At 41.7% G+C, this 26,371-nt stretch overlaps 1 protein-coding gene and 1 non-coding gene across 6 annotated transcripts in view; both read left to right on the top strand.

The window, feature by feature from the left end:
* The window catches only part of PTPRG (protein tyrosine phosphatase receptor type G), a 673,139-nt gene extending 650,091 nt beyond the window's left edge, over nucleotides 1-23,048 (top strand). For all 5 annotated transcript variants that reach the window (XM_074344575.1, XM_074344574.1, XM_074344576.1 and 2 more), the window contains 7 exons: nucleotides 1,082-1,175; nucleotides 2,026-2,102; nucleotides 2,588-2,716; nucleotides 6,407-6,553; nucleotides 7,262-7,404; nucleotides 17,595-17,730; nucleotides 18,555-23,048. In XM_074344575.1, the coding sequence (XP_074200676.1) occupies nucleotides 1,082-1,175; nucleotides 2,026-2,102; nucleotides 2,588-2,716; nucleotides 6,407-6,553; nucleotides 7,262-7,404; nucleotides 17,595-17,730; nucleotides 18,555-18,701 (873 nt within the window). In that variant the 3' untranslated portion in view covers nucleotides 18,702-23,048. The remainder of the gene's footprint in view (nucleotides 1-1,081; nucleotides 1,176-2,025; nucleotides 2,103-2,587; nucleotides 2,717-6,406; nucleotides 6,554-7,261; nucleotides 7,405-17,594; nucleotides 17,731-18,554) is intronic.
* On the top strand, nucleotides 15,271-15,377 carry LOC123612286 (U6 spliceosomal RNA). The gene has a single exon (XR_006719509.1). It is a non-coding gene; the product is annotated as a U6 spliceosomal RNA (small nuclear RNA).
* Nucleotides 23,049-26,371: the final 3,323 nt, after the last annotated feature.

Raw genomic sequence — 26,371 nt, 5'->3', positions numbered from 1 at the left:
AGTTAATTGTCCCCCAAGTGGTGGTTCTTTTCCTTTGATGGGGGCGTGAAGAAGTGGGAAAGGCACATAAGGTTTATGTGACACCGAGTGACATAAAGGCGGAAAAAGAGACTGTAAGAAATACCAGGTCATTACGCTCAGGAACTCAGCCATCTCCAGCTACTGCGTGCTTTCCTCTGTATTGCTTGCTCCTGAGACTTTCAAAATGGGGCTCTTTTGCACATTTTTCTACATGTAATTGTTCATCTTGTATCGGGATGGAAAGAAGGAGATGAATCCCTGCCGTCTTGAGTCTTCATGATAAAACCGTCCATAGACTCCGAAACCTTCCTTTGAGTCCCAGCTGACAGCAGTGAGACTCTCAACCAAATGATAACAAATGATGTGAAACGAAAAATAGATTAATGTCACCAAGTTCAGCGATAACAGTTTAAAATGTCTGGCTCTCCTTATCTAACGCCCTAGCTACTCTAAAAACCATTTAAGGCAATTAAAAGGGAGGACATAAGTGTCTCTTTTTGAATGTTCAGTATGAATTCTTAAAAAATATTAAGTACCATTATTTGTTAATATTCTGCCTTTTTTGTTTCTGCAACATTTGTCTATACATACTTTAAAAAAAAAATCCATCAAAGAAATCAGTTCATTGGAAACCAAGTACTGTGTTCCTTTGTAGGCACTAACCACTTTAGAACTAAAATAGAAAAAAAAAAAGCAAAACCAGAATCAGAAGCTTAATCCCCACCCAGGTCACTAGACAGAAGTTACGAAGCATTGGCACGAGGAGCCCACTCCCCTGTACTCTGCTGGGGCCCCCCCGGCCCCCCAAAATACAAGGACAGACAGATTACTGGCACCTCCTCCAGCTCGCCAGGCACCTGCTACCAAGTATATCTTTCTTCTGGTTTTGCTGTTTATCCCAGCTTGATGGAGACATACATGGTTGAGGGTGTACACAACACAATGATTTATTATGTATGTATATGCAGAAAAATGATTGATTGCCACAGTGAGTTGGTGATTTAGCAAAGCCACAGTTTTAACCCTTTGAAAGAAGACTCAAACACGGCTTCTGTTTCAGCTGGTGACACAGTGCAACGCAAAATACGTGGAATGCTTCAGTGCGCAGAAAGAGTGCAACAAAGAAAAGAACAGGAACTCCTCAGTCGTGCCGTGTAAGCTCTTCCCAGCGGTCCGCCTGGACTGCCTGCCTTTTCTTACTGAATTGACTGCATGTGTACAGAGGCAGCTGCTACCCAGGGGGAAGGGCGTGCTCGGGACAACTAAAGCAGGAGGGGGGTGCCTCTCGGCACCGGCCAGCTGCCGCATCTCTGGGACATGGAATCTAGCTTCTTTTCACCTTGACATTCAAGAGTTAGACCAGGGTCTACCTTAGAAAGAAAAAAGTCGAGTCGCTGTCCCTGCAGCTTTAATGCTCTTTTAATACCTAGACTCCTGGATTAATCTGCATAAGTGGAACTACATTATTCAATTATTCTGGCCATTGAGACCACGACACTGCTGTGTGAGTAACTCGGGTCGCAGCAGGGGACTGTGTGCGAAGGCTGCAGTCAGAGGCACAGGGGACCACTGGAGAGATGGTCTCTGTGGAGAAAAGGCCAGTACTTTCTAGGCCCTTCCAGAGGGGACAGACACGGGTAACGGGATGGTAAAAAAGCACAGCGCACTATGTTGATATCATCGTAGGCATATCAAACCAGGGTCAAAAATTATGAAACCCTCTGTCATCTCTGCACAGAGGATTCTCTCAGTGATCTGGTGGGAAGACCTCTCCCAAAGAACAAAGTTATTCCTGTAATGCGTGTGTCCTTATGGGAACGTGCAGCCAAATTTCCTTTCACGTTCTGCCTTAGCTGGTAACGCTGGAGCTTGGGTAAAAACATAGGTAAGTCTTAAAAAGAAAGGGGACCCAAGGGGACATATTATTCAACAAGTAAATCTCAGACAGCACTGTTGCTCGTGTTTGTAACGAGGCAAATGTGTTCTCGTTTCTCCATGTAACAGCCGAGCGAGCTCGCGTGGGCCTCGCACCGTTGCCTGGAATGAAAGGAACGGACTACATTAACGCTTCTTATATCATGGTGAGAGTCAACAGCTCATTAGAAATAAACTCAAGTAAACTGAAAGGTGCTGAAGAGCAGATACCATCTCTGAGACTTTCCTTTTTCAAATAATTTCTCGATGTGTAATATCAAAATAAGAGACATTTCTGTATCCAGAGACCTCTGACAAAAGTACCTCATCAGTGGGGATACAGAAATGCTCAAATTAAGAAAATACTTTATGCTAATTTCACCCACCGAGTCTTGGACTAAATGCTGAAATTACTGTAATGTAAGAACAGTAGGGGTAAGCAGAAGTCAACTGGACGTGGACAGAAAATTGTCTATTCGTGTCAGCAGAAGTACATCTAAAAATTAGCCAAAGGCACTGAATGCCTTTTTCGATTATTTCAGGGAGGTCAGAACAGGGCTGGTCTTACTGCTTCATGAATTTATTTCACTACTGCAGAGTTAGACGAAAACTCTCATAGTCACTGGGGGTTTTTTTGTCTTTCTAACCACAGGGCTATTACAGGAGCAACGAATTTATTATAACCCAGCATCCTCTGCCGCACACCACGAAAGATTTCTGGCGAATGATCTGGGATCATAACGCGCAGATCATTGTCATGCTGCCAGACAACCAGAGCTTGGTAAGCAGCGCACATCTGCTGTATATTAACGAGCCCGTGCGGCCCCAGGCACCGCTTAGCTCACGATAGGGCTGCGGTGCCGGCACGCGCCAGGGAGGGAACGGACACGTCTCAGCTTTGACGTCTGCACGGGTTCCTTGCACAGTCTCACCGCCACTGACCCCGTACGGTCCACCACTGGGTTTCTAATGCTGCTGCTACCCGCCCTCAGCTGTACCATGCGTGGCGCTGCGGGAGGAGGCGCTGCCGGGGGCCCTTTTACCAGCTGCACTGATGATGACCCGAGCCGACCCCCTAGTTGCTGGGTGTCATGGTGAAAAACGAGTAACAGTGGCTAGCATTTATCGAGTATAACTGTGTTTTCACAGGTATGAACTCATTGAATCCTCTCTACAACTTTATGACAAGGGACCTCCCGTCTACCTAGTAGCTGAGAAAACTAAGGGGTAGTCACCAGCCCAGGGGCACGTACCAGGAACCAGAGCCAGGATCTGAGCCTGAATCCCGGGTCTCATTTTACTACTGTGTTTGTCCCACCCCACATCATAGAGATGTGCCCCAGCTCCCCCCAAAAAAATATCCAAAGTACTGATAATGGGGGATGGAGCCAAGAGACTCACCGCTCGCCCTCTCCCACAAATACACCAAGGATGACATCTGCAAACCCTCTGCATCGCACAGAACACCCACTGAACACTGGCAGAGGGTCTCTTGTTTCGAAATACAGGCAGATTCTCACCAAATCCGAAAAACAGGTTTATACTGTGTAGCACAGGAAACCATACTCAATGCCTTGTAGTAGCCTGGGGTGAAGAACAGGAGAACGAACGTGTGTATGTTCCTTTGTGACTGAAGTGTCGTGCTGTGCGCCAGAAATCGACACAAACGTGTAAACTGACAGTACTTCAAAAAATATATTTTTTAAAAAGGGCTGATAATGTATCATTATCGCCTCCCACACACACCCCATAGACAGGCCACATCCATCACAGGGAAGGAGATAAGGCTTTCTGGTTGCAAATTAATGCGACTCTTCCAAACCTGGACTTAGCTCCTACCTCTTCTTCCTCCTTCCGGTCCTTCCCTACTGAGGTCTCTCGGCCCCGGAAGAGAAGGGCGAGCAGGTTTATAGAAATCAGCGTTTGTGCTGAGCCCTCACTTCATTCTTAAAGTTGCAGCATGAGTTGGGTCTTCGAAAGTGACTGGGAGGATATGCAAGACCACAGAGTAAAAACAAAAACAAAACCGATCTGCCGCCATGAGTGTCAGAGTAGCGAGTGTTTTAATCAGGAAAGAACAGCCTGTGATTGAACCCCTAGTCCTGATGACATGCATTTGACTGTGTGCCCAGTCAGTGGGAACTTCACTTTGTCGCTTTTTGCTCCAGCTTCAGAATACCAAGACTGCTTCTGTGTGATAGAATGGCAACAAAGTTGAGAATCTTAGGCTAAAAACTGGAGTGTAAATTTTCAAATTAGCTGGCAATAGGGGTCTATTCTGCGTGGCATATGGAAATTGGAGGCATTTAGGGTTGTTAAAGCGTGCATTTGTTGGATGAGTCAGTGTTTTGTGAGCCTCACTTAGCAGAGGACAGTCACCGAAAGCATCTACCCGTGGGCTCATTTGTACAGGGACGACAGTGGGGGACTGGACCAAGGAAGTCAACACGTGTTCTGCGGGCGGTGAGGATGCAGGCCGGCCCCGTCATCTCAGGGTCTGAGGCCGAGGGAGGCTCGGCTGGGATCGTGCGTGCCTGCACTCATGGCTCTGGGGCGGAAAGTCACATTCCTCAGTGCGTGGTTTTTCCTGAAGACACTGTCTCTGGGGTTTTGGTTGCTTCATTACTTATTACTACTGCAACTTTACAAGACCATGCTTCTGTGAACCCGCTGGTCACTGGTGCCTCGGCCCCTGTGCCCTACCTGTAAGCAGCATTTAGTGCGAGACCAGAGCTCCTACTGAATTAAGAAGTAGCAATTCTTTGTCATAGTCTGTCAGGAGGCTCAGTTACTCCCTAGTTTACTATCTGGATTCAGAAGTTCTCGCTGCTTCTTCCACCACTAACGTTTCTTGGGCAGTCTTCAAGCCAATCAGATAATTTCCAGTTCATGTTATCAAAACAGTGCTTTGAGGTGTGCAATTTCTTTTGTCTCACTTTTCAGAGATAGAAATTAAGGCTGAGCTAGATGAATTTATTCAGCATCAGATCCAATCGTGTGTGTAGTCTGTGTATACTGGTTAAATTTAGAGGCCTTGTGCATCATTATGTCTTTAATATCTATTAAAAGGGCTCTAATTCCATTTCCTTGGACAAAATAGATTAAAACCCAAGACACTTAGAGACTTCTTTTGTATAGACTAAACCCAATTGCTAATCTGTTTCTCCTTATGCTGAGCTTTAAAAATAAAAATGTGCTTGGCAATAATAAGCTATATTGAAACTTGAAAGGGTGATAAGTCTTACTGGACTGTTGGCTCATTTCTAATGCAACAATGGAAGAGTAAACACAGCCTTCTTTGTTTTGAACATTATTCAGAACTATTTCTGACTTCATTAGGAGTATCTAAGCCTTTTCAGGAAAATTCCCATTGAAATCTACGTATTACAGCCAAACTGAAATATGCCATTTGACCTGAGGAGGAAAAAGGCGCAGCGGGGGAGGGCTCGTCCTAATTACTCTGTTTCTCACAGTCTCCAGCCCGCGGGATGCAGCAGTTAACCTTTTCATAGCATCCAAGTACCAAGCCCGAATGATGATTTTTATAATTGAAGTATAGCTGATTTACACTATTGTCTTAGTTTCAGGTGTACAGCTAAGTGATTCGGTTTTTTGGGTTTTTTTTTTTCCACATCGTTTTCCATTAGAGGTTATTACAGGATACTGACCATAGTCCCCTGTGCTGTACAGTAGGCCCTTGTTGGTTATCTAGCTTATGTATAGGAGTTTCTATCTGTTATGGAATATTTACTTAATCTTAAAATAGATGCACATTTAAAGCTGGCCTGATTCAAGGCTGAAAGACTTTGTGTTACCCGCTTTTGAAATCTAACATTGACTGATTAATTTTCCTTTTAAGAAGCCAACTTACAGCCAACATGCTTTTTTCATGGACTTGTCTGCGTGAGTGCTTGTGTTCTCATCTATAAAGACAGACAGATTAAATAAACAGAAATCCCTTACCTCACTAGTACACTGTACAAATTACATAAGATACTGTTCAGGAAAGTCCTTTGCAAAATGCTGATTCAGCTCAACTATTAGTTACCAACATAATGCACAGGAAGCAATAATTAGTGTATCTTCGTGGTTCAAGCAGTTGTGAAGTAACATTAATGGACCCAGACCCTGTCTCCTTTTTGTTTTCTTTTTGCTATGACCGTTGTATTACAGAGCATTTCGCGGCTCGGGCTCATACAGCCCCCAGAGGGAGCATTTTTGGTTGTTGGACAGGTGCAGGGCACTAGGTAAGAGGTACTATTAAGCATATTTTACAGTAACAGAGCAAGCACTGAACGCAGCACAATTACACAGGGATGTAATGTCACTTAAAAGCTGCTTTGAGAGGTATGGGAAATGACAAACATAAGAAATAAATCATCGGGCAAGAAAAACCAAAAGCAAACAGTTGACGGCACTGCAGAGGAGTTTTTCTCTTTCTCTTTCTCTTTCTGATTCTCGGCTCCCACAGGCTGAAGACGAGTTTGTGTACTGGCCAAGTCGAGAAGAATCCATGAACTGTGAGGCCTTTACCGTCACCCTGATCAGCAAAGACAGACTGTGCCTCTCGAACGAGGAGCAGATCATCATCCACGACTTTATCCTGGAAGCGACACAGGTACCGTCACAGCGCGGTCCCAGCCGCCCCCGGGCCCCGCGCCTTCCGTCTGCGCGATAACGGACTCACTCACCGCCCTCCGACGGGCCCGGGGATCCGAGTACGACTTAATTTGAGTACGACTTGTTTTGCTTCCATCAAATAGTTGCTTTTCCCAGCTGGAAAGATGCAATGTCACACTTCCTCTGAGCAGGCACACAAATGGGCCCGTTGCCCTAATTACAGAAACAATGCGCTAGAGTTCAATATTTTCTCTGCCTGCAGAAATGTAAGCCCTGAAATGTGCTGCAGAGATGGTACTACGAAGACTTTTTTTCTTCAGTAAATAACCCTTTGATAATTAACTCCCTTCTTATGGGCATAGACAACAGGGGAGCTGTCGTGTATCAGTAATTTAAATAGTGACCTCCTCGCCCCTTCCTTGTTTGGTTTCTTTCCCTTTATTTTTCTAGATAAGACAGAGTAGGATATAAAGTCTCCTATAATTTGTTGTCCCTTGAACTCTTCCCCTGAACAAAACCAGACTCTGTCACTCCCACGACCTCCGTTTTTTAGTGGCAGGCAGACCTCCCTGGTATTTTCTTACAGACCTAGGTGGCTCCCGTGTCCCTCAGTCACCTAGACGCCCGCGGGAGCGAGTGCCGGCCACTAGCCCGGGGCTGTGCCGGCCCCGGGGCGGGGGGCTGACCTGTGCTGCGCTGCTTGCAGGATGACTACGTCCTGGAGGTCCGGCACTTCCAGTGTCCCAAGTGGCCCAACCCGGACGCCCCCATCAGCAGCACCTTCGAGCTGATCAACGTCATCAAGGAAGAGGCCTTAACCAGGGACGGCCCCACCATCGTGCACGATGAGTATGCCTCTCCTCCTTGCTTTTCTCCCTGCATGGCTGTAGGAGAGGGGCAGGGAGCCAGCTTTCAGGACCCTTCTCCCTGTCAGCTTGTGACAGTTCCAGGTCATTTCTAACATGTACACGTACAAGGTCATTGTCGTCCTCATCGCATTTTAATTCGTCAGATGCCTCCAAGGCCTCCGGCTCTCCTGGTGGGCGGGCTTCTAGACAGGTGACAGTGCTTAGCCCTCCAAGATGCAGTCCCATGCTGTCTTTCGGAGGTTTTCTGTTTCAATAATGTAAATGAAACAGTTCATTCTTAATGTACATTTTTATATTTACACTAATTTACATGTAATCATTTATATTAAGTTATTTTAAATCCTCACATTGAATTTTAGCAAATGCTTATTACGGAAGAAACCTTTTAAAATATAGTTTAGCTGATTCGTAGTGGAAAAGTTACTATTATTAATGATAACATTTATAGTTTACAGTGTGTCTTTTGGGGGGGGGGGAAGGGGGTAAACTAGATTTATTTATTTATTTATTTTTTAATTGGCAGTACTGGGGATTGAACCCAGACCCTCAGGGATGCTAAGCACACACTCGACCACTGAGCTATATCCTCCCCCTTACAGTGTGTCTTGAAGTTGACAGCACAACCTTTGGGGGTTTAAAAGGTAAAGCCTATGAATCTCAAAGAGAACAAAGTAACTTACTCCTGACTCAGCGTCTGAGTATCCAAATGGAGTTCAAACTCAGCCCACTTCCCCTTTAATGAGAAGGAAAGGCTCATAGATATGATACAGATTTGTACACATACACTTATGGTATATGAATATGATATCTACCTTAAGGTATAGATGCCCTGTATGGAATATGAATCTCTGGAGTCAGACTTCAGAGTGGGAATCGACCTGCAAGTCAGGTGCGTAATCCCACGCAGTTTAGACTCACAGACATCCAGCCGATAGCACCAATTACACCCCCTCATCTCTATTTCAGTTCCAAGCCAGCTCCCTTGGTCAGCAACTTTTTAGGGCATCCATTATGTTCATTCCGTTACCAGCTGCTGTGGTAGCATAGATATTAATACATTTCACAGTAAACCTTATTGTTCCGGTCTTTTGTGTTCCTGGAACGATCGCTGTAACAGTCTAAGTGAACAAAGACTTTGGGCCTAGGTCAGCGCCTTCCCCTCAGATCCAAGTCCTCTATTTGAAGCCAGCCGTGTTACTGGCTCCCTCCAAAGACTTCGATGGTCTGTTTCAAAATGTTGACCTCCTTCTTCATTAGATGACGAATTAAGGTTAGTGAAATCCCTAAGTAAGACCCCTGGAAACGTGACAGCCACCAGCAGTGTTTAAATAACACACACAAAACCTCAAAATAACTGGGTAGTTGCTGCTAGTCCGTGAAACTGAAGCATATTATGCAGTTAGAGCATAAAGCTGGGGCTGCTTCTAGAGTCCCGTTCCCCCCCCCCCCCCGGACTGATCTGGGTTAGCTTTTCAAGAACCTTTTGGAATTCACATTCTAATGTTGCTCCCGTTTCGCTTCTCTGACAGGAGCACTCCCAGGGTCTGTCCTGCGGTCAGAGAGGCAGCTAGGGAAGGCAATCACCAGCTACTTCAACAATCTGAACAGAGCTGTGTGATTCCTTTCTCCATACTGTCTTATTCAGCGATTTTTATTTCAGGCTACCTGCTGAATATGTCTCCTCTGGAATTAATCACATGTACCTTGTTCTCAGGCCTAAATAAAGAAAAGAGCAAATTATTCCTAAACTAAACTAGTGGATCTTCACGTACCATACAGTTGAGCTGGCTTAAAAGCCACCTAAAGATAGATGTTCATTCATTTATCCACCATCTTTAAGAGATAAGTGATTGCATGGAAATTAGTTTTCTACATCAAACAAATTTGAAATTTTTAAATAGTTGCTCGCTCTCGTGCAGCACTCTGAAGGCCAGTTACCTTTCAGGGTCCATCTTACCTTCTGATGGCCTGCCGACACCCCAGATTTACCATCTGTCAACCCAGACTCCTCATCCTCCCAGCCTGCTCCCATCCACTGAGTTGTACAGACCAGAAACGCATCAGAGTCCCTTCTGTGTGTGTGCCCCTCGCCTCCACAGCTGACTGGCCACCGGCTCTTGTCCACACTACCCCACTCTCTCAGTACACTTTTCGCAGTCTTCGGCCTGGTCCAAGTTTACTTCTCCGGCTCTCATCCCCGTCCTCCGCAGCCCACCTGGCCCCAGCAAATACTGTCTTTCTCTGAGTGCCCTTTCATTCAGCACACACTGCAGGAGTCATTCTCTTTGAACCCGTCTCTAACTCACCCCGGAGGTGATCATCCACACACATCATGTCTTTACCAAGGCCGTTCCTGTTTATCACATCCTATCGTAACCACTTGTTCACAGGACTGTCACCCCACACTGCAGAGACCAGCAGTGGTGACTTACTCGTCCCCGTCTCCAGAGGGTGACGCCCACTGCCGGGCACGTAGTGGGTGCTGGGTGAATACTGGTACGAATGGGTACCGTGCTTCAAATCAAGATGACTTACCCCATCATTAAGGACACATACCCTTATATGACCTTTCCCCAGAGAGCCTTGCTTTTCATTTTGTATGGTGTTATCTTACCAGCTTGCATTCATTTGTGAACCGTAAAACCAATTTCCAAAGGTTTTTTTTTTACCTGTCAAAAATAGAAGTGGGCAGGCTTGTAAAGAAAGCTTCAGTGCTTCAACTCAAAGTCCAGGAGTTGAACTTTGCACACTTCGTGATAACTGTCTGGTCTTCACAGCTATGTGCCCAGAGGTTGAAGGTTCTAGGTAAAATGATCTAAGGATAAACTTCCTCACCAAAAAGTAAACGGATTCTATCTGAGGACAGGTGCAGCTTAAGGGCAGACTGCTTTATTCACAGCATCCTTTGCTTGCTCGTCTGTTCAACACAGTTCTCGCCGGAGGCTGGTCTGTGTCATTACTGTCAAATTTTAAACAGAGTCTACGTTCCTACAGAAGTATGGAACACAGCCATGGTTCCTACAGTTTTATGAGCCAACACTAGATCAGGCCTCTACACGCGGAACGAAGGCTAGTTTCTTGTGCAGATACCTTGTGTTAATTATTTGCTCTGGAGAGCTGTCTCGCACCACCCTGGATGCCATGGTGGGCTAACTTACTTACTTACTTCAGCGTTTCTCAGTGTGATCTCGAAGACTCCTGGTTGGGAAGTGGGGTCTCCAAGCCCTACCGGGAGATCCGAGAGCACACAGCTCTTTTCATACTACTGCGGACACTCTTGTTCTGTCTTGAGCACGTGCTGGCCTTTCCCAGAGCTACGTGGCAGCGGGATGACATCCCCACCGACAGCTAACGGGATGTGCGCTTGCATGGTTTTGTGTTGTAACATTCTCTCAGTTCTGATGCCTGGTGCAGCAAACACTGATATGATCCAAATAAGCAAATCTCCTTCAATAAATGTGCATTTTACTTGTCCTGAGACAGTCCATAGGAAATGCCAGAGTACACGGACTGCCTTCTGTACCAACGGTTGCAAAGGCGCCCTCAAATCCTAACTCTTCAGTTCCTCAAGTAATCCTCAAACATTGGGGGTCATTTTAGGACCCCCCACTTCATGTATGAGAAAACAGGGCCTCTAAAGGTAAGGAATAGGGCCCGTGTACACGTCTGGTTAGTACGTGTCAAAGCCAGGACCGGCTACATAACGTGTGGGGTCCAGCGTTAATGAAAATGCAGGAACACTTGCTCAAAAATTAAGAATTAACAATTTCCAGATGGCAGCACCAGAGCACTAAACTAAGTGCAGGACCCTCCTGAGTAGCGGACCGAGTGAAAAGCGCGGAGCGCAGTGCCACAGCCCAGGTGACAAGCCCGGGAGCCGGCACTGGCCGCGGTCACAGCCCTCTGATCCCGGGGTTGACACGCCTCCCAGCGGCTTTCACAGCCGGGTCTCCTGTGCTCGTCTCCCTCGTGTCTTCGGGCTGTGGGTGTTTTTTTTTCTCCCCTTCTTTATCTTCGCATCCACTTCCGAAGTTTCCATCTCTTGAAGTCCTGTGGTTTTTGTGTTCCGTTATGCCCCAGGATGGATGCACATTCAAGCTCTGACTCTGTTTCCCTTTCTGCCCTCCTGATTCCTGAGGGAAGCGTCACTTCCTGCACAGTGACACGTGCTGACTCTGGACCGCGTTCTTGGTTATGATTTTTAAAACATCGTAAAAGCAAAACAAAGATCTCTCTCACTATATGAAATAGTAGAAAGTATAATTAAACGGCCGTAGGTATGATACACCCTAACAATGCAAGGAGCCCCAATGTGTTTTAAAACGAATATAGACAAGCCACTTAGAACCATTACTGACCATCAGGAAACTGAAGTACTTTTCTCTGAGGCATAGACAGGAGATGAAAATACATTTTCACAGCACTGCTTAAGTATTGTTCTCAACAGGGCCCTTTGAGAAACTGGCAAACTATCAAACCCAGTGAATTGATATCTTACCCTTATTTTTGTAACTGAGTTATAAATTACCTGTGTCACTTTTTCACCAAGTCCCTGTGGTTTTAAGTGCAAATGCATGAAACCTGACAAACATCCTTCAATCCTACTTAATTCCTAAACTTCCCAAAGAGAGTAGCCTGCCTGTATTTTTTTTTTTTTCTATTTTTTTGGTTGTCTTTAAAGACTGATACTTTAAAGCATCTGTGCGTTTGGTTGACTTGACCTAGTTTCTAGTCATGTTGAAAGTCCTACTGTACTTCCTTTTCATTTAGGTTCTTAAGAGAGGCTAAATACAGGAAGGGCAACCCAAGGAAAGGCCAGGGGAACTCCCCGTGCAGTGCACACTGCATAATAAAATACATCATTCCTCACTGAATCCTATCTGATGGCTACAGTGAGCTCGAAGAAAGAGCTGAGGGGAAAAGAAAAAAACAGTTTCACTAGAACAGATTAAGCAAAAGTTAAAAGGTTAAAATCTTCCTCTTTAAAAAAAAAGTCAATATGAGTAATTGGGGGGAAAAGAAAAAAACTAGCTATTCTAAAGTGAGAAAGTAAACTCAGTTCAGTCTAGAATCTGAGGAAAGACAACATAATGAACTAGAACAAAAAATACATTAAATCAGGGTTAACAAAGCAATCATGATAGGGTTTTAAAATAATATGCTCAGAGAGCTCAAGGAAAACTGTATGAGACGAATTAAAGACATGTATTATGAAACAGGACTAAATTAGAGGTTAAGAAATGGAAACAGTAAGAGATGGGCTGTTAGTAGAGTGGACAAAATCAGACTCATGGAAGTAGATGTTTACGAGGTCCACGGAGAGAGAAAAGAGATGAAAGAGGAAGGAGTAACAGCTGAAAAAAAGGTAAGGATGACTGAGATTCTCTAAGAAGTGAATCCAGGGATGACCATGTAATCTCTTCAAACACAAAAGCTTTGTTTATAAAAACTGACCATAAGTGGAATTTGTATACATTCCCCCAAAACTCTTACCTTACAAGACCGCATTCATTGATTACAGTGCATTATATGAGAAACCAACAATGAAAATGAGGCCCCAGATCCTTATACACACACTGAAGTCCCCTTATGCTTAGATTAAATTTAATTCATGGGGTACAGATGTAATAAAAATAGTAATTACGGTTTCTTAAAACTAAATGATGGGGGGAGGGTATAGCTCAGTGGTAGGGTGCATGCTTAGCATGCACAAGGTGTCCTGGGTTCAATTCCTAGTACTTCCTCTAAACATAAATAAATAAACCTAATTACCTCCCCCCAAATAAATAAATAAAATTTTTAAAAAAATGATGGAGGCGCACTGCATTTCAAAACCTGGTAGGATGTAGTCAAACTACACTTAGAGAAAAAAATGTATAATCTGAGCTGCATATATTGGAGAAAAGGTTAAAAATAAAGTAAGTTTCAACTCAAGAAGCCACAAAAAGAACCAGATAAATCCATAAAAAGTACAGGGAATTAAGACATAAAATCAAACAGTAATGGTATGGGGGGCAAGGAGGAAACAGATTAAAGTCTAGCCAAAAATACAACTTTGGGGAAATGGTGAAGGAAAAAAATAGAGAAGGCATAATTTATTTATCATTGGGAAGAAAAAAAAATCTACCACTTATCTGTAGTTCTCAAATGTTTTAAAAATTGTTAAAATTTGCTTAGGTGTGATTATTATGTTTATTTAAGTTCTTATCTTTTAGAGTTTTATTATAACTTATTAAAAGAATACCTGCGATTTGCTTCAAAATCCACGGGGAGGAAGCAGGCATGAAACAAGACTGGCTACGAGCTGATAGTTGTTCTAACTAAGCGACAGCTCTGTGGGAGTTACTATCCTGTGTGTATGTTTGACATTTTCTTTAATCAAAGCTTAAAAATAGAAATATTTTAAAACAAATAACACATTTAAAACTACAGCTCTACAGAAATAAATTTTAAGACTCCCTAATCGTAATAAATGATACCTGGTGGACACACGGCATATACTGTCTCTGTTCCCAGCCACTGACGCGTATCGGCTCACACATAAGCTCCAGGCTCCCCGGCTGTGAGACCCTGGCCGGCCACTTCACCTGGATGTGCCCTGCCTCTTCAACCCCAAATGCGGGTAATAACCGCACTACAGCATCGGCTGATTCTGAGGGTCACACTGGAACCTGTAAGAGCGCCTGGCACCCAGAGCACAGCGCACGTCAGTGGTTACTACAAACTCAATATAAGGATGAGTTTTCAAACTGTGAAGACCCACTGAGTTTGGACCGCATTTGAACACACAGAATAAGACAGAGAAGATTTAATGTAACCTTGATTAAGAAAAAGATAGGCCAGTGTTACTTACTTGAGTATGGGTGCCAAGGTCTAAATAAAACACTGTCAGATAAAGCCCAGTGTGTTACATTAAAAGAATGACATACATCATGAAAAAGTACGATTTATCCTAGGAATATACAAGTAGTTAAATGGTACCAAAAAAATCTCTCAGTAAATTCAGGATACTATGAAAGGAATTTCTGTTTTAAAAAAAATCAATAAACATTGGAAAGCATACAATAAAATAACACCCACTCACAGTCCCTATCCCCAAAAAGAAACACTCTTAGCAAACCAGAAGTCAGAAGCATCCTCTCTATCTTCATAAATGTTACTTCTCAGAAGCCAACAGCAAGTATTTTTATTCAATATTAAAAACTTGGAAACTTCACCATTACCGAACACAATACGATACCTCTTCACAATGTCAGAATGCAAACTCTATTGATATCCTAGCCGATGCAGTAAAAAGCAAAAGACGGAAGAAGAATAAAAGTTCGAAAGAGACAGGAGTGGCATTATTGGCAGATAAAGATGTAGCCAAGTTCCAGGAGAATCCACAAATTATTAGAACTTAAAAAGAGTGCTGCGTGGCTGGGTGCACGTTCACCGTGTGAAAAGGCAGTAACTTCCCTATAGATCAGCTGAAACCAAACAGTATGTCATAAAAGAGGCCATTCTTCAGAGTAACAGAAACTCTACGGTACCTAGGAATTCAAAATGAAATTGGTAAAGACTATGAAGAAAACTGTGAAATCTATTTTTAAAAGACCTGAATAAATGCAGAAAAGACATCATGTTCATGAACAGAAAAACACAAAGATACTAATTTCCTCACGTCTGTCTGTATATTCAATGCAGCCTAACCAAAGCCCCAGCAAACCTTTTCGTGCTCCTTGACAGGCCAGTGTCACAATTAACGTGAAACGGGACAGGACGGCGTAGAAGGGTGGAGGTCTATGGAAATACGCATACAAGTGGAAAATGAAAATACATATGTTTGAAGTACAAAAAAAGCGCAGTGCTCGTTTCAGCAGCACACATAATAAAATTCAAACAGTACAGAGAAGATGAGCATGGCCCTTGCACAAGGATAACACACCAATTTGGGAAGCAGTCCACAGTTTTTAAATTAGGGCTTAGGGATTAACAGACGCACGTTACTGTGTATAACAAGGACCTACTGTATAACACAGGGAACTATATTCAGTTTCGTGTAATAACATACAATGGAAAAGAATCTGAAAAGAAAAAACATTTATGTAGGTATATGTGTAACTGAATCACTTCACTGAACACCTGAAACTAACACTGTAAATCAACTACACTTCTATAAAACATTTTTGGAAAGTGAAACAATAAATGTAGAGGCAGCCAAGACAATACCTAATAAAGCAAGTTTCCACAATTAATGACTTATTTAAACACCTATAGGAATTTAAACGAATGCGGGGAAATACAGTATAAAAAATAAGCAGATTTAAGGGCCAAAGCAGTTCAGAAACAGGCCTGTGTATATGAGAATTTAGTGTATGATAAAAAAATGCAAGTCACATCAGTGAGGAAAGACGAGACTATGCAATTAACCACGGGGACAAGTGGTCATCCGTAACTATAGGAACTAAAGTCAGACTCCAGCCTTACATCAAAACAAGAATAAGAGTCCAAGGAATTAAACAATTAAATGTAAAAAATTAAACAGAAAAATGGAGCAGAATACATTTTAATTAGTGGGTTAGAGAAAGCATTCTCAAACAAGTTTCAAAAGAAGCCAGAACAAAAAAGATCAGTAAATTTGATGACATCTAAGCTACACGTCAGCTTAACAAACGATCACAATGTTAAGAGAAACAAGAGACTGGAAAACATACTTGCAAGACAGAAAATACAAAAGAACTCCAATAAATTCATTTAAAAGGGACAGACCTAATAGAAAAATGGCCAAAATACATTCATACGCAATTTCAGAAGAGGAAATACAGATAGTCAATAAACACAGAAGACGTTCAACTCCCCTGGTCATCAAGGAAAGGCAAGTTAAAGCAGCTGGAAAATACACTCTTCACCCGTCAGCTTGGCCGAAGCCAGACTTGGAAATGATGAAGAGAAACAAGTATTCTCTTGTTGGGAGGAGTGCAGACAGGTAACAGCCACTTGGGAGAGAAATACGGCGGCATCTTCGGAACTGAAAATGGGTCCATCTGGGACTACTACTACGCGGGGTACCGGGCCCCTCTGCACCGCTCCGCTCGTGCACAAGGACAAACAACATAAACGGCCACCCGTGGGGAAACGAGGAGGTCGGGCGTGCGTGCGGCAGATGAAACCATGAGCTTGACTGACGTCTTCCCACATTCCTAACTCTGGGAAGGCTGTACCTCAACGGCTAACAGTTTTTCCCTTAGACAAGTTAGCTCTGAAGTGGGCGTGATGGTTAGGGAGAAGTCGGCCTTATTTGCATCACAGGGGCCATGCTAATCGTCTCTGTATTGTTCTCTGTAATGTTTTTATTTCACATAACAGTACATTTAGAAACTGCCTATTTAATCGTTTTTAACAGAACAGTGGACACAAAGCATCTAAATTCCAGTCTCATTTCTACTACCAGCCAGCAACACCACCTTGAACAATTCATTTAGTCCATCTGTTTTCTCGTCACTAAGATGGAAACTATGTGCCATCACAGGTTCCGGGAAAAACTGGAGATGCCAACCTGGCCTGATGAAAAAGTGCTACCCTGCTCAGCGTTTTTTTTTGTGTCGGGGTGTGAAGCAAAGAGAACCGTATTTTTCCAAGAATTTTATAGAAGGTGCTCATATTTGGAAAGTTCCACTTCAGTGCCAGAAATAATTACTAAATATGAAACTCGGTTTCAGAATTCTCTGACTGCATTTTTAACCACATATTTCCATTTTTATTCATATTCTGGAAGTTCAGTTTAGCTGCTTGGGATCGTTAGAACACATTTTTTCCAGAGCCTTCCACCACTTTTCTACTTGTCCAATAACCTCTAGTTAAAATTCTCAAATACTATTTTTCCTATTGTATCACCCACCTCGTCCCCAACATCAAATCGAACAGCCCTCCCAAGTCTTGAGTTTGAACTTCTCACTTCATGGAAGGTACCAAGCTAAACGTCTGGTAAAGCCAGTCTGAGAAATTTCACACTCAGCAAATGTCGTCTGTGCGCTCACCTCTCAGTCTCTCCCCTTGCCCCGCATTCCATTCACTTTTGTGTTCTATACAGTCTGCTTCCCTTCCATGTACACATGTGATGGTAATTTCATTCCAGTGTATTCAGTCGCTTAGTGAATCTGAAATCGATTTTTTTTTTTCCTCCCCAAGGTACGGCGCAGTTTCAGCAGGAATGCTGTGTGCCCTGACCACCTTGTCCCAGCAGCTGGAGAACGAAAATGCCGTGGATGTTTTCCAGGTTGCAAAAATGATCAATCTTATGAGGCCTGGAGTATTCACAGACATTGTAAGTACTCTGCTTATTTGTGAACCCTGTACAACATCAGTTGAAACTCTGGCTCGCCCTTTACAACAGTGGTTCTTACCTGGGGGTGATTTTGCCCCCTAAAGGATGTTCAGCAATGTCTGGAGACTTTTTTTGATTGTCACAAGTGGGGATGGAGTTAAGTGAGTAGAGCCCAGGATGCTGCTAAAGGTCCTACAGCGCCTAAGACAGCCTTCCACAAAATGCTTGGGACTTTTAAGATTTGCAAATGTTAACCACTACATATAAAAATAGATTTAAAAAAACAAATTTCTTCTGTATAGCACAGGGAACTATACTCAATATTTTATTAAAACTTTTAATGAAAAAGAATATGAAAATGAATATATGTATATATCTGCATGACTGGGACATTGTGCTGTGCACTAGAAATTGACACACTGTAACGGATGTACCTCAATTCAAAAAATTAATTGATTTTTCTAAAAAAGACAGCCCTCCACAATAAAGAATTATCTAGGCCAAATGTCAAAAATGCTAAGGTTGAGAAACTGTTTTCCAGAGTATAGCATTCTCAGGTTATAAAATACGGGTATCCTGTTACCTCAGTGGCCTGTCGACACTGAGAATTCATTCCAAGGTAGCAGAGATCAAAAGGACACGAAGAAGGAGTAGGTCTGGATTATAAAGGATTCCAGTGATTCTTTGTGACGTTTCTTGGCATGAACACATACTCCTGTTTCTCTAGTCTGTTTTCCACAGTCACAGTTTGAGTCGGCATTTCCACCTGAGGCAAAGTGATGAAGCTGTCCTTTGGCTCAAAGTGTCTCCCTCTTGTTTTACAGGAACAATACCAGTTTGTCTATAAAGCAATGCTCAGCTTGGTCAGCACTAAAGAGAATGGAAATGGTCCCATGACGGCGGACAAAAACGGTGCTGTTCTGATTGCAGATGAATCGGACCCTGCCGAGAGCATGGAGTCTCTGGTGTGATCGGGACCCTGCAAGGGCACTTCATTTGTAAACCTTCTGAAGACTGAGAACTTTTTTGAGGCCTTTTTTGCCAGACTCTAGGTTATAACAATAACCCAGTTACTTTTTTACACTGATAAAAGTTTTGATATTTATTTTTTGCCATTTTATGTCTTAATGGTATCCTACTGAGCATTTGCACCTCTGTTCATTTCACACGGTGAAACGCGATCTTACCTAGTTTGCACTATATGATCAGTGTTACTGCCTATAATCTAATACTAAAGCGAGCCCTGATGTGACATTCCATGACTGCATACATGCTACTTTTTAATTCAGTACAGTGAAGGTCTTTGTTAGGACAGTGAATCTTGATTTTTCTTAATCATTATTATTATTGCTCAAGTAGTTGCATTCTACTAGCAGGCAATGCTGTACTTTTCCTCAGTCCTCCTCTCCTGTTTGTTTTGTTTTGTTTTGTTTTGTTTTGTTTTAAGGCACTGTTGAATACTGAATGCCTTCTGTATTTTAACGGAGTGGATGAACACTTATCCTTTTAGAGAATAGCAGGTTTAGGGGAGCTACTAAAAAGGTCTGCCAACCTCACGGCCTTGAAAGAGTTCCATTTACGATGGTGAAGATGTCCATTAAGAAATGAGAAGGTTTAAGAGTTGTTTCATGTGAACATCACTTATTAGTTACAAACTTATATTCATAGCTTTAAAAAAAATGCCCAACTGTGTCAAAATAAAGGATATCTCTGTATTACTGTTTTCACAGTAGCTATGTGGACAGTGTGTGTTATTTCCATTTTGCCTCTCTGAAATAGCAACACCCCAAAGTCAGGGCCATCTTTTACAAAAGAGAAATGGCAATATTTCACACACCTCCAGTCATGAAACCCTTTAGTGAAGCTTCCATTACTGCTTCACAGTTTCTAATGCCATACCTCACAGCAGGTGGAATAATGAGAATTTCTGCAGGTGTGTAATTTTGAAACTAGTCCTCTAAGATATTCCTATTACTCGTATATCGATCTAATAAAAAAAAAACTACCTATATAGCTAACATTCTTTTCTTTCCTTTTTTGCCAAATGTTTCACAATAAATCTCATAATTGTATACATTCTCCTGTTTAGGATTAAGTTGAAAATACCATATTAGCAAGAGTCTTGGGACTATCCAGACTCCCACACAGGGTAAGTCTGACTTAGAGAAAATCAGAATCTTGAGTAAAAGGGGATAGTGACATTTTCAAATAGTTTTTAAAAGGAGGAGACAACGTTGTGTGCTTCTGTGTAGTCTAGGCTTAGGAACAACAGATTCACTTCCATAAGAGAGGCTGCTCATCGTTACAGAGCCCAACCAAGGAGGTGACCTCTTGGAGCTGTGTTCACCCTGCAGTGCATCATGGGAAAATCAGGAGCATCAGTTAGAAAAATAAGCTCCTTACTCAGATCTGCTTCCTCTGCTGCATATTTGCTTTTCAGGGACAACGTCTGTCAGAAGTGAAGCCATCACCAGAACTGGGCCTGTTAGAAAGAAAAGGGTTTTGGGTTTTCGTTTTTTTTTATGTCAATAAACTTCAACAAAAAGTCCACACTGGTTACTATCATACTGTCTGGATAGGCACTGAAACATTCATGATAACCAGCACTGAGATGCTGCTTATCTTGAGGTGGCTTTCTATGAAGCCTGTCAGAGAGGAGCTGAAGGCCCCAAGCTGCGAAGGAGAGACAGGCTCCAGGCCAAGCCCAGGAGTTCTGACGCACAAGCCAGTTGAGCAGAGTTTTCATACGTAGCTTGCCAGGGTCCATCTCATCTTTTCATCACATAGATTTCAGCCACACAGGATAGTCCACTGTTAATGAACCGTGTGGGCTAGGCTGAGAAAAGATGCAAAGTGAGCCAAGTTTGCTAAATGGTATGTGCCAGGGACACAGACACCTTTACCACCCCTCTGCTCCCATCAGAGGGGACACAAAGACATTCCACCTAATACTTAAGCAAGCAACACTACAACTGCCAGGTGGCTGAGGGAAATCAGGAAAGGTTTCAGACCGTGGCAAGGGCTAAACCATGTTGGTCAGTTAAGTAGGTTACTTCAGTTGTAGGCAGGACTGATACGAGCTCTTTTCAGTAGATGGCACAATGGACTTGACTTTGGGAAGCAACGTTCAAGGTGGGGTTTGTGGTCCCTCTGTAATTTTTTCTTAATAAAAACAAACACTGATTAGAAGACACATGGCAAGTATTCCCTTCTGTGCTGTTTACAGAGGGCTCAATTCACTTACTGTCCAATTCTGTGACCATCTCTTAGATGAATATCAGAATCACGATAAAGAGAGAGAACCAGTAAATAGAATAGAAACATTACAAGGAAGGCTTAGACATTCACTGAGTGTCTACCGCAGGCTTGAACCAAAGTCTACAAATCCTGACCCGCTGAGCGATGAGCAACTGCTATTTACCCATCTTGCCAAAGTGAACCAAACACACTTCACTGAAGACAGGGCAGTTCCTCACTTTGACCAGAGTGTATCCTATTACTCTTCATTTGTTATTGGCAAATATACGCTTGCATCTTTCCAGAGAGTGTTTCAAAGATGGCCTTTTCTTTGAGACAGAGGCATGTTGCTTAACTGCATAACAAGGTTTATTGCCACCTGCACGCAGTAGGAAAGACAGCGATTGCAAATTAATGTGTGCTATTTTATAAAAATTAACTTTTGGGATGTATGAATGTAGCTCTAGGTAAACAATGCACACACATCATTCAAAATTGAATTGCAATGATCAGAAGTGGCCATGCTGGACATCAGAAAAAAGACATCTTACTGCCATCGAGAGAACTCTTTCTTGCATCCAAAACCACAATATCATCTTTCATAGTAAAAAAAAAAAAAAAAAAAAAAATTAACGTCTGAAATTTGAGATGATTAAGATTAGCTGAATTGGTTTTCCTAATTTGTATGCCTTGGAGCTTTTTAGAGTCTTATTTCAAGTTGAAGAGTCCAGCAAGGTCAGAGAAGGCTATGGCATTTAAGGTCTGGCTGTTGCAGTTTATAGCCCAGAGTGACATACTGAAATCAACAAATAACCTTAATTGTTTTATAATGACACAGCACAACTGCCTTGTTATGAATTTTTTCTTAAATGCATATATACTGTATTTAAAAATTAAAATATAGATACCAATTTACCAAAGATACGTATTACTAATTCTAAGCAAAAAATTTAGAAACAGAAACCCAAGTTCATCATAATTTAAGAAATAATAATCAAAATGTAGTTTGTCTTAAGAATTTAGCAGTTATACTGGAAAATACATTTTCAACTCCTGTCTCCTAAAGTTTATGTTCAAATGGTGCCAGTGACTTTTTATATGAAGGGAAAATGCCTGCTTTTTTTTTTTTTTTTTTTAAAGCTGTAATTTCACTTACCCCTTTGCGCTTGCCCTTCGTTGCCATTTAACATACAATACTGGCTTCACTTATCTCTAGAAAGAAGGCATGCTACCAATAGGAGGGAACTGTAATAATGATATTTGGCCTCTACTTTGTCTTAGCTGTTAAACTGTTTTTAGTATTTTTGTTAAATATTTGCAAAGGGAAGCATTTTCTACAGAGGATAATTAATTTCAAGAAAAATATCTTGAGTTTTAAGAAATAAACATCTCCAGAAAAGGAGACAGTCGATTTTATAAAATGTCGCAACTCTCCAACATTTGGGGTAGTGACTCCTTTTTTGTTAGGACATTTGAAACTAGCAAGCAGCCATTGTTTCTAAAAAAAAAAAACAAAAAAACTCAGCCTTCGTGTCGATTCATGTTTCTTTCACTTCATTCTGAAATAGCTAAAATCATTAAAACTGTAAATATTTTGTTGCTTGGATAAGCATCTTCTGGGAACTTTGTATCTATGGTATATAATCATAGAATTTTATATTTTCATATAAAGCTAATTTTTTTCTAGTTTCAACTCTGTCATAGTTTTTTTTTCTTTGTGGTGGATATGTGAATTCAACTTTCTGTGTATTGAAGTAGCAAGAACCATCTTTGCATTCCAAAATAATCCAACGTGTGTTATTTCTTTGAGGCAGTGATCGTGAAAGTTGGGTTTTTTTAATTTCACTGACCATTTGTGCAATAGGATTAGACATAATTAGTCACTGAATACATTCGTTGCATTGACCCATTTGGAAAAAGTGTTGTTTTTTTTTTTAATTTGTTCGGGGGGAGGGGTTTTGTAACCTGAAATTTTTCCCTTTTTTCTTCTGTTTAAAACTATATCAAATCATTCTATTATAGTGTTATTTAATATGTAAATTGTATTGCTATACATAAAATAAAGTATGGTTTTTGATGTATTCATTTAGTGCTGAGCATTTCTATCAAAATAATCTATATCCAAAAAAAATCAGATTACTTGTTTCTCTTAACAGGTCACATTTATACCCACTGACCCTTGGTCTTAGTTTTTATGGTAGTAAAATGATTGCTGGTAGTCATCTTTGCATAAGCAGAAAACCAAAAAGAAATGGCTTTTCTGAGTTCTTCCTCCTTTACAGAGTAAACGATGACACAGTTTTACCTGTATATTGAATCAAACTCTATTTCCTTTATGAGTCTGCTGCTAAGTTACTAGAATTATTTCTCCACTTTATCAACTAGATTTGTAGCAATTTCTCCCTATTAACATTTACTCTGTAGGATGAAGGGCATACCCTGGCAACACTTTGGGAGAATTTATGAAATACATACATACAGCATCGCTACAATTGCTTCTGCCTATGAGGAATTCTGACATTTCCAAACAGGGGTCCCAAACTTGGCAGCTTGGGTCCACTGTTCTCTCTGAACTTTTACAGGCCCTACATTAGGATTTCAACTCTTACCACCAGGGCTCCCGATTTTTCCTTCCATAGAGAGAAAGAACTGGGAGTTCATTCTCCACAAGTAACTGGAATTTAAGAAACAATGTATTAATCTTTTCCAGTGGTGTCTGGAAGAAAGACCAGTCCAGCACAAAAGAATGAATCTCTCTAATGATACAACTCAAGTCTTCCTCACATTCCATCCATGGGGACTCAATACTTCGTATCACAGAGTCCACAGGAGGTCACAAATTGATGACCTGTAGATCATAGTCACTCTACAGATATATTTAGGCTGTAATTTAAAAAATTCTTTAGTTTCCAACATCTAAAAAAATGAAAACTTTTATATTAAGATTCAGATTTCAAGTTCCTTTTAAAAGCGTGGGTGGTATTACACCACCTGGCTCATGTCCTCACATGGTCTTAACAAGCTGGAGCGGAGTGGCTGTTGCCCCTTTTCGGTGATGCATCTACCCTCCAGTTCACCAGAGCCTGCATCTGACCCGTTACATCATGTCTCCTCGTCATCGGTCTAACCTGCCTGGATCTGACGAGCAGTTGCATACGAATTTTGAGACCATCTTCCATCTCAAGCTGGTAAACCAAGAACTGAAAGCACAGTAAAAGTATTTAGTATAAATTTATAAAATAAATACCAATATGCTCTTCCATCTTTAAAATCCTACGAAGCCAGTCAGGATGGGGTAGTGGGGGCTCGCACATCGCTAACTGCTTCTAAGTCCACTCAAGATGCTTCCATGAAGCAGCAGTTAGGACTGTTCAAAATAAGTAACAAACCAGTTCTCTACTCCATGGCAGTTACTGTCCAGGATAGAACTCTAGAGAAGGAAACACTTCTGCTACCAAGAATGGGGCCATGAATTAAGAGTGCAAAAAGCCACTGGTCCAAAACCCCATTTTCTGACAGTTAGTTTAGACTTGAGAACATTAAGATTTAGAAACAAGTCACTACTAACCATGCCTTGATTCAGAGACAAGATTAAAAACACTGGTTTTACCAGCTCATACAATTTAATAACAAAAAAAAACAACCCAATCCAAAAATGGGCAGAGGACCTAAAAAGCAATTCTCCAATGAAGACATACAAATGGCCAATAGACACATGAAAAAATGCTCAATCTCACTAATTATCAGAGAAATGCAAATCAAAACTACAATGAGGTATCACCTCACACCAGTCAGAATGGCCATCATCAAAAGTCAATGATAAACACTGGAGAGGGTGTGGAGAAAAGGTAACCCTCCTACACTGCTGGGGGGAATGTAGTTTGGTGCTGCCATTATGGAAAACAGTATGGAGATTCTTCAAACAGCTAAAAATAGACTTACCATATGATCCAGCAATCCCACTTCTCGGCATATATCCAGAGGGAGGTCTAATTCGAAAAGATACATGCACCCCAGTGTTCACAGCAGCACTATATACAATAGCCAAGGCATGGAAACAACCTAAATGTCCATCGACTAGTGACTGAATAAAGAAGCTGTGGGGTATTTATACAACGGAATACTACTCAGCCACAAAAAGAATAAAATAATGCCATTTGCAGCAAAGTGGGTAGACCTAGAGATTGTCATTCTAAGTGGTTTAAGCCAGAAAGATAAAGAAAAACACCATATGATATCACTTATATGTGGAATCTTAAAAAAAAAAAAAAAAAAGGGACACTATGAACTCACCTACAAAACAGACTCCCAGACATAGTAAACAATTTTATGGTTACTGGGGAAAGGGGGTGGGAAGGGATAAATCTGAGAGTATGAGATTTGCAAATGTTAGCTTCTATATATAAAAATAGTTTTTAAAAACGCTTCTTCTGTATAGCACAAGGAACTATATTCAATGTCTTGTAATAACCTTTAATGAAAAAAGAATATGAAAATGAATACATGTATGTATATGCATGGCTGGGACATTGTGCTGTGCACCAGAAATTGACACACTGTAACTGACTACTTCAATAAAAAAATAAAAATTAAAGTAAAACTGAAATAAAATAAAATAAATTTTAAAAATACTATGGGATCAGCTGTTATAACAGGATACTAGGTATGAAACATTTTCCAGGCAAAGATACACAACAATCATGCAAATTTAAACTGAACTTATTAATAATATTATTTATTAAGACACCTTTGGCCGGGACAAAATTCTCACATTGTGTTAAGAATATCTGAACTGGTTTTGTGTTGGAGCATTCCCAACAGGCTGCCAGGGATTCTTTACTTTTAGGCTGTCACCATACCAATAACCAAACACTCTCTCTCGTAGACGCAGCATGTCCTATTCCTCCCTTCATCCGACTTCTCAAAGGCCTCACGTGGGTGCGTGCATGTGAGCACCCAGGCCATAGAATTCCTAAACCATCCTCTGGCTTTTAAAAATCACCCCAGGATTATCAAAAAGCATAAAGGAGTCCTTGTTATTGTCAAAAGGATTTGGGCCTAAATATGCCCTGAAATTCTGAGCAGCACTGAAGAAAACATAAAATGCTGCAGCCGCTGACCCCACCCCCATCTCCCTCAACAGCTCCCCCTTTGCTCAGTGTTACAAAACTGTGCTGGGTTAGACTCTTAGGAGACCCACGTCTCTAAGGAAGGGTGTGCACTAGAGCAGGTGGACTATGGCCGCTCAGCTGCAGTCTACTGCTAGCAGTCCTCTCACATGCTCTATTCATAAAACAAACCCCAATGAAAGGCATGGTTTCTTATGCTGTAAAAACACTCCAAACAGAAATACAATCTGGAACTTTATGGCATACCCTGACACCTTTACTGACAACTGGGTGCT

Source organism: Camelus bactrianus, chromosome 17, assembly GCF_048773025.1.
Source record: "Camelus bactrianus isolate YW-2024 breed Bactrian camel chromosome 17, ASM4877302v1, whole genome shotgun sequence".
In the NCBI taxonomy this organism is placed as follows: Eukaryota; Metazoa; Chordata; class Mammalia; order Artiodactyla; family Camelidae; genus Camelus; species Camelus bactrianus.
The sequence above is the reverse complement of the archived record's forward strand: the minus strand, read 5'-3'. Positions and strand labels throughout refer to the sequence as shown.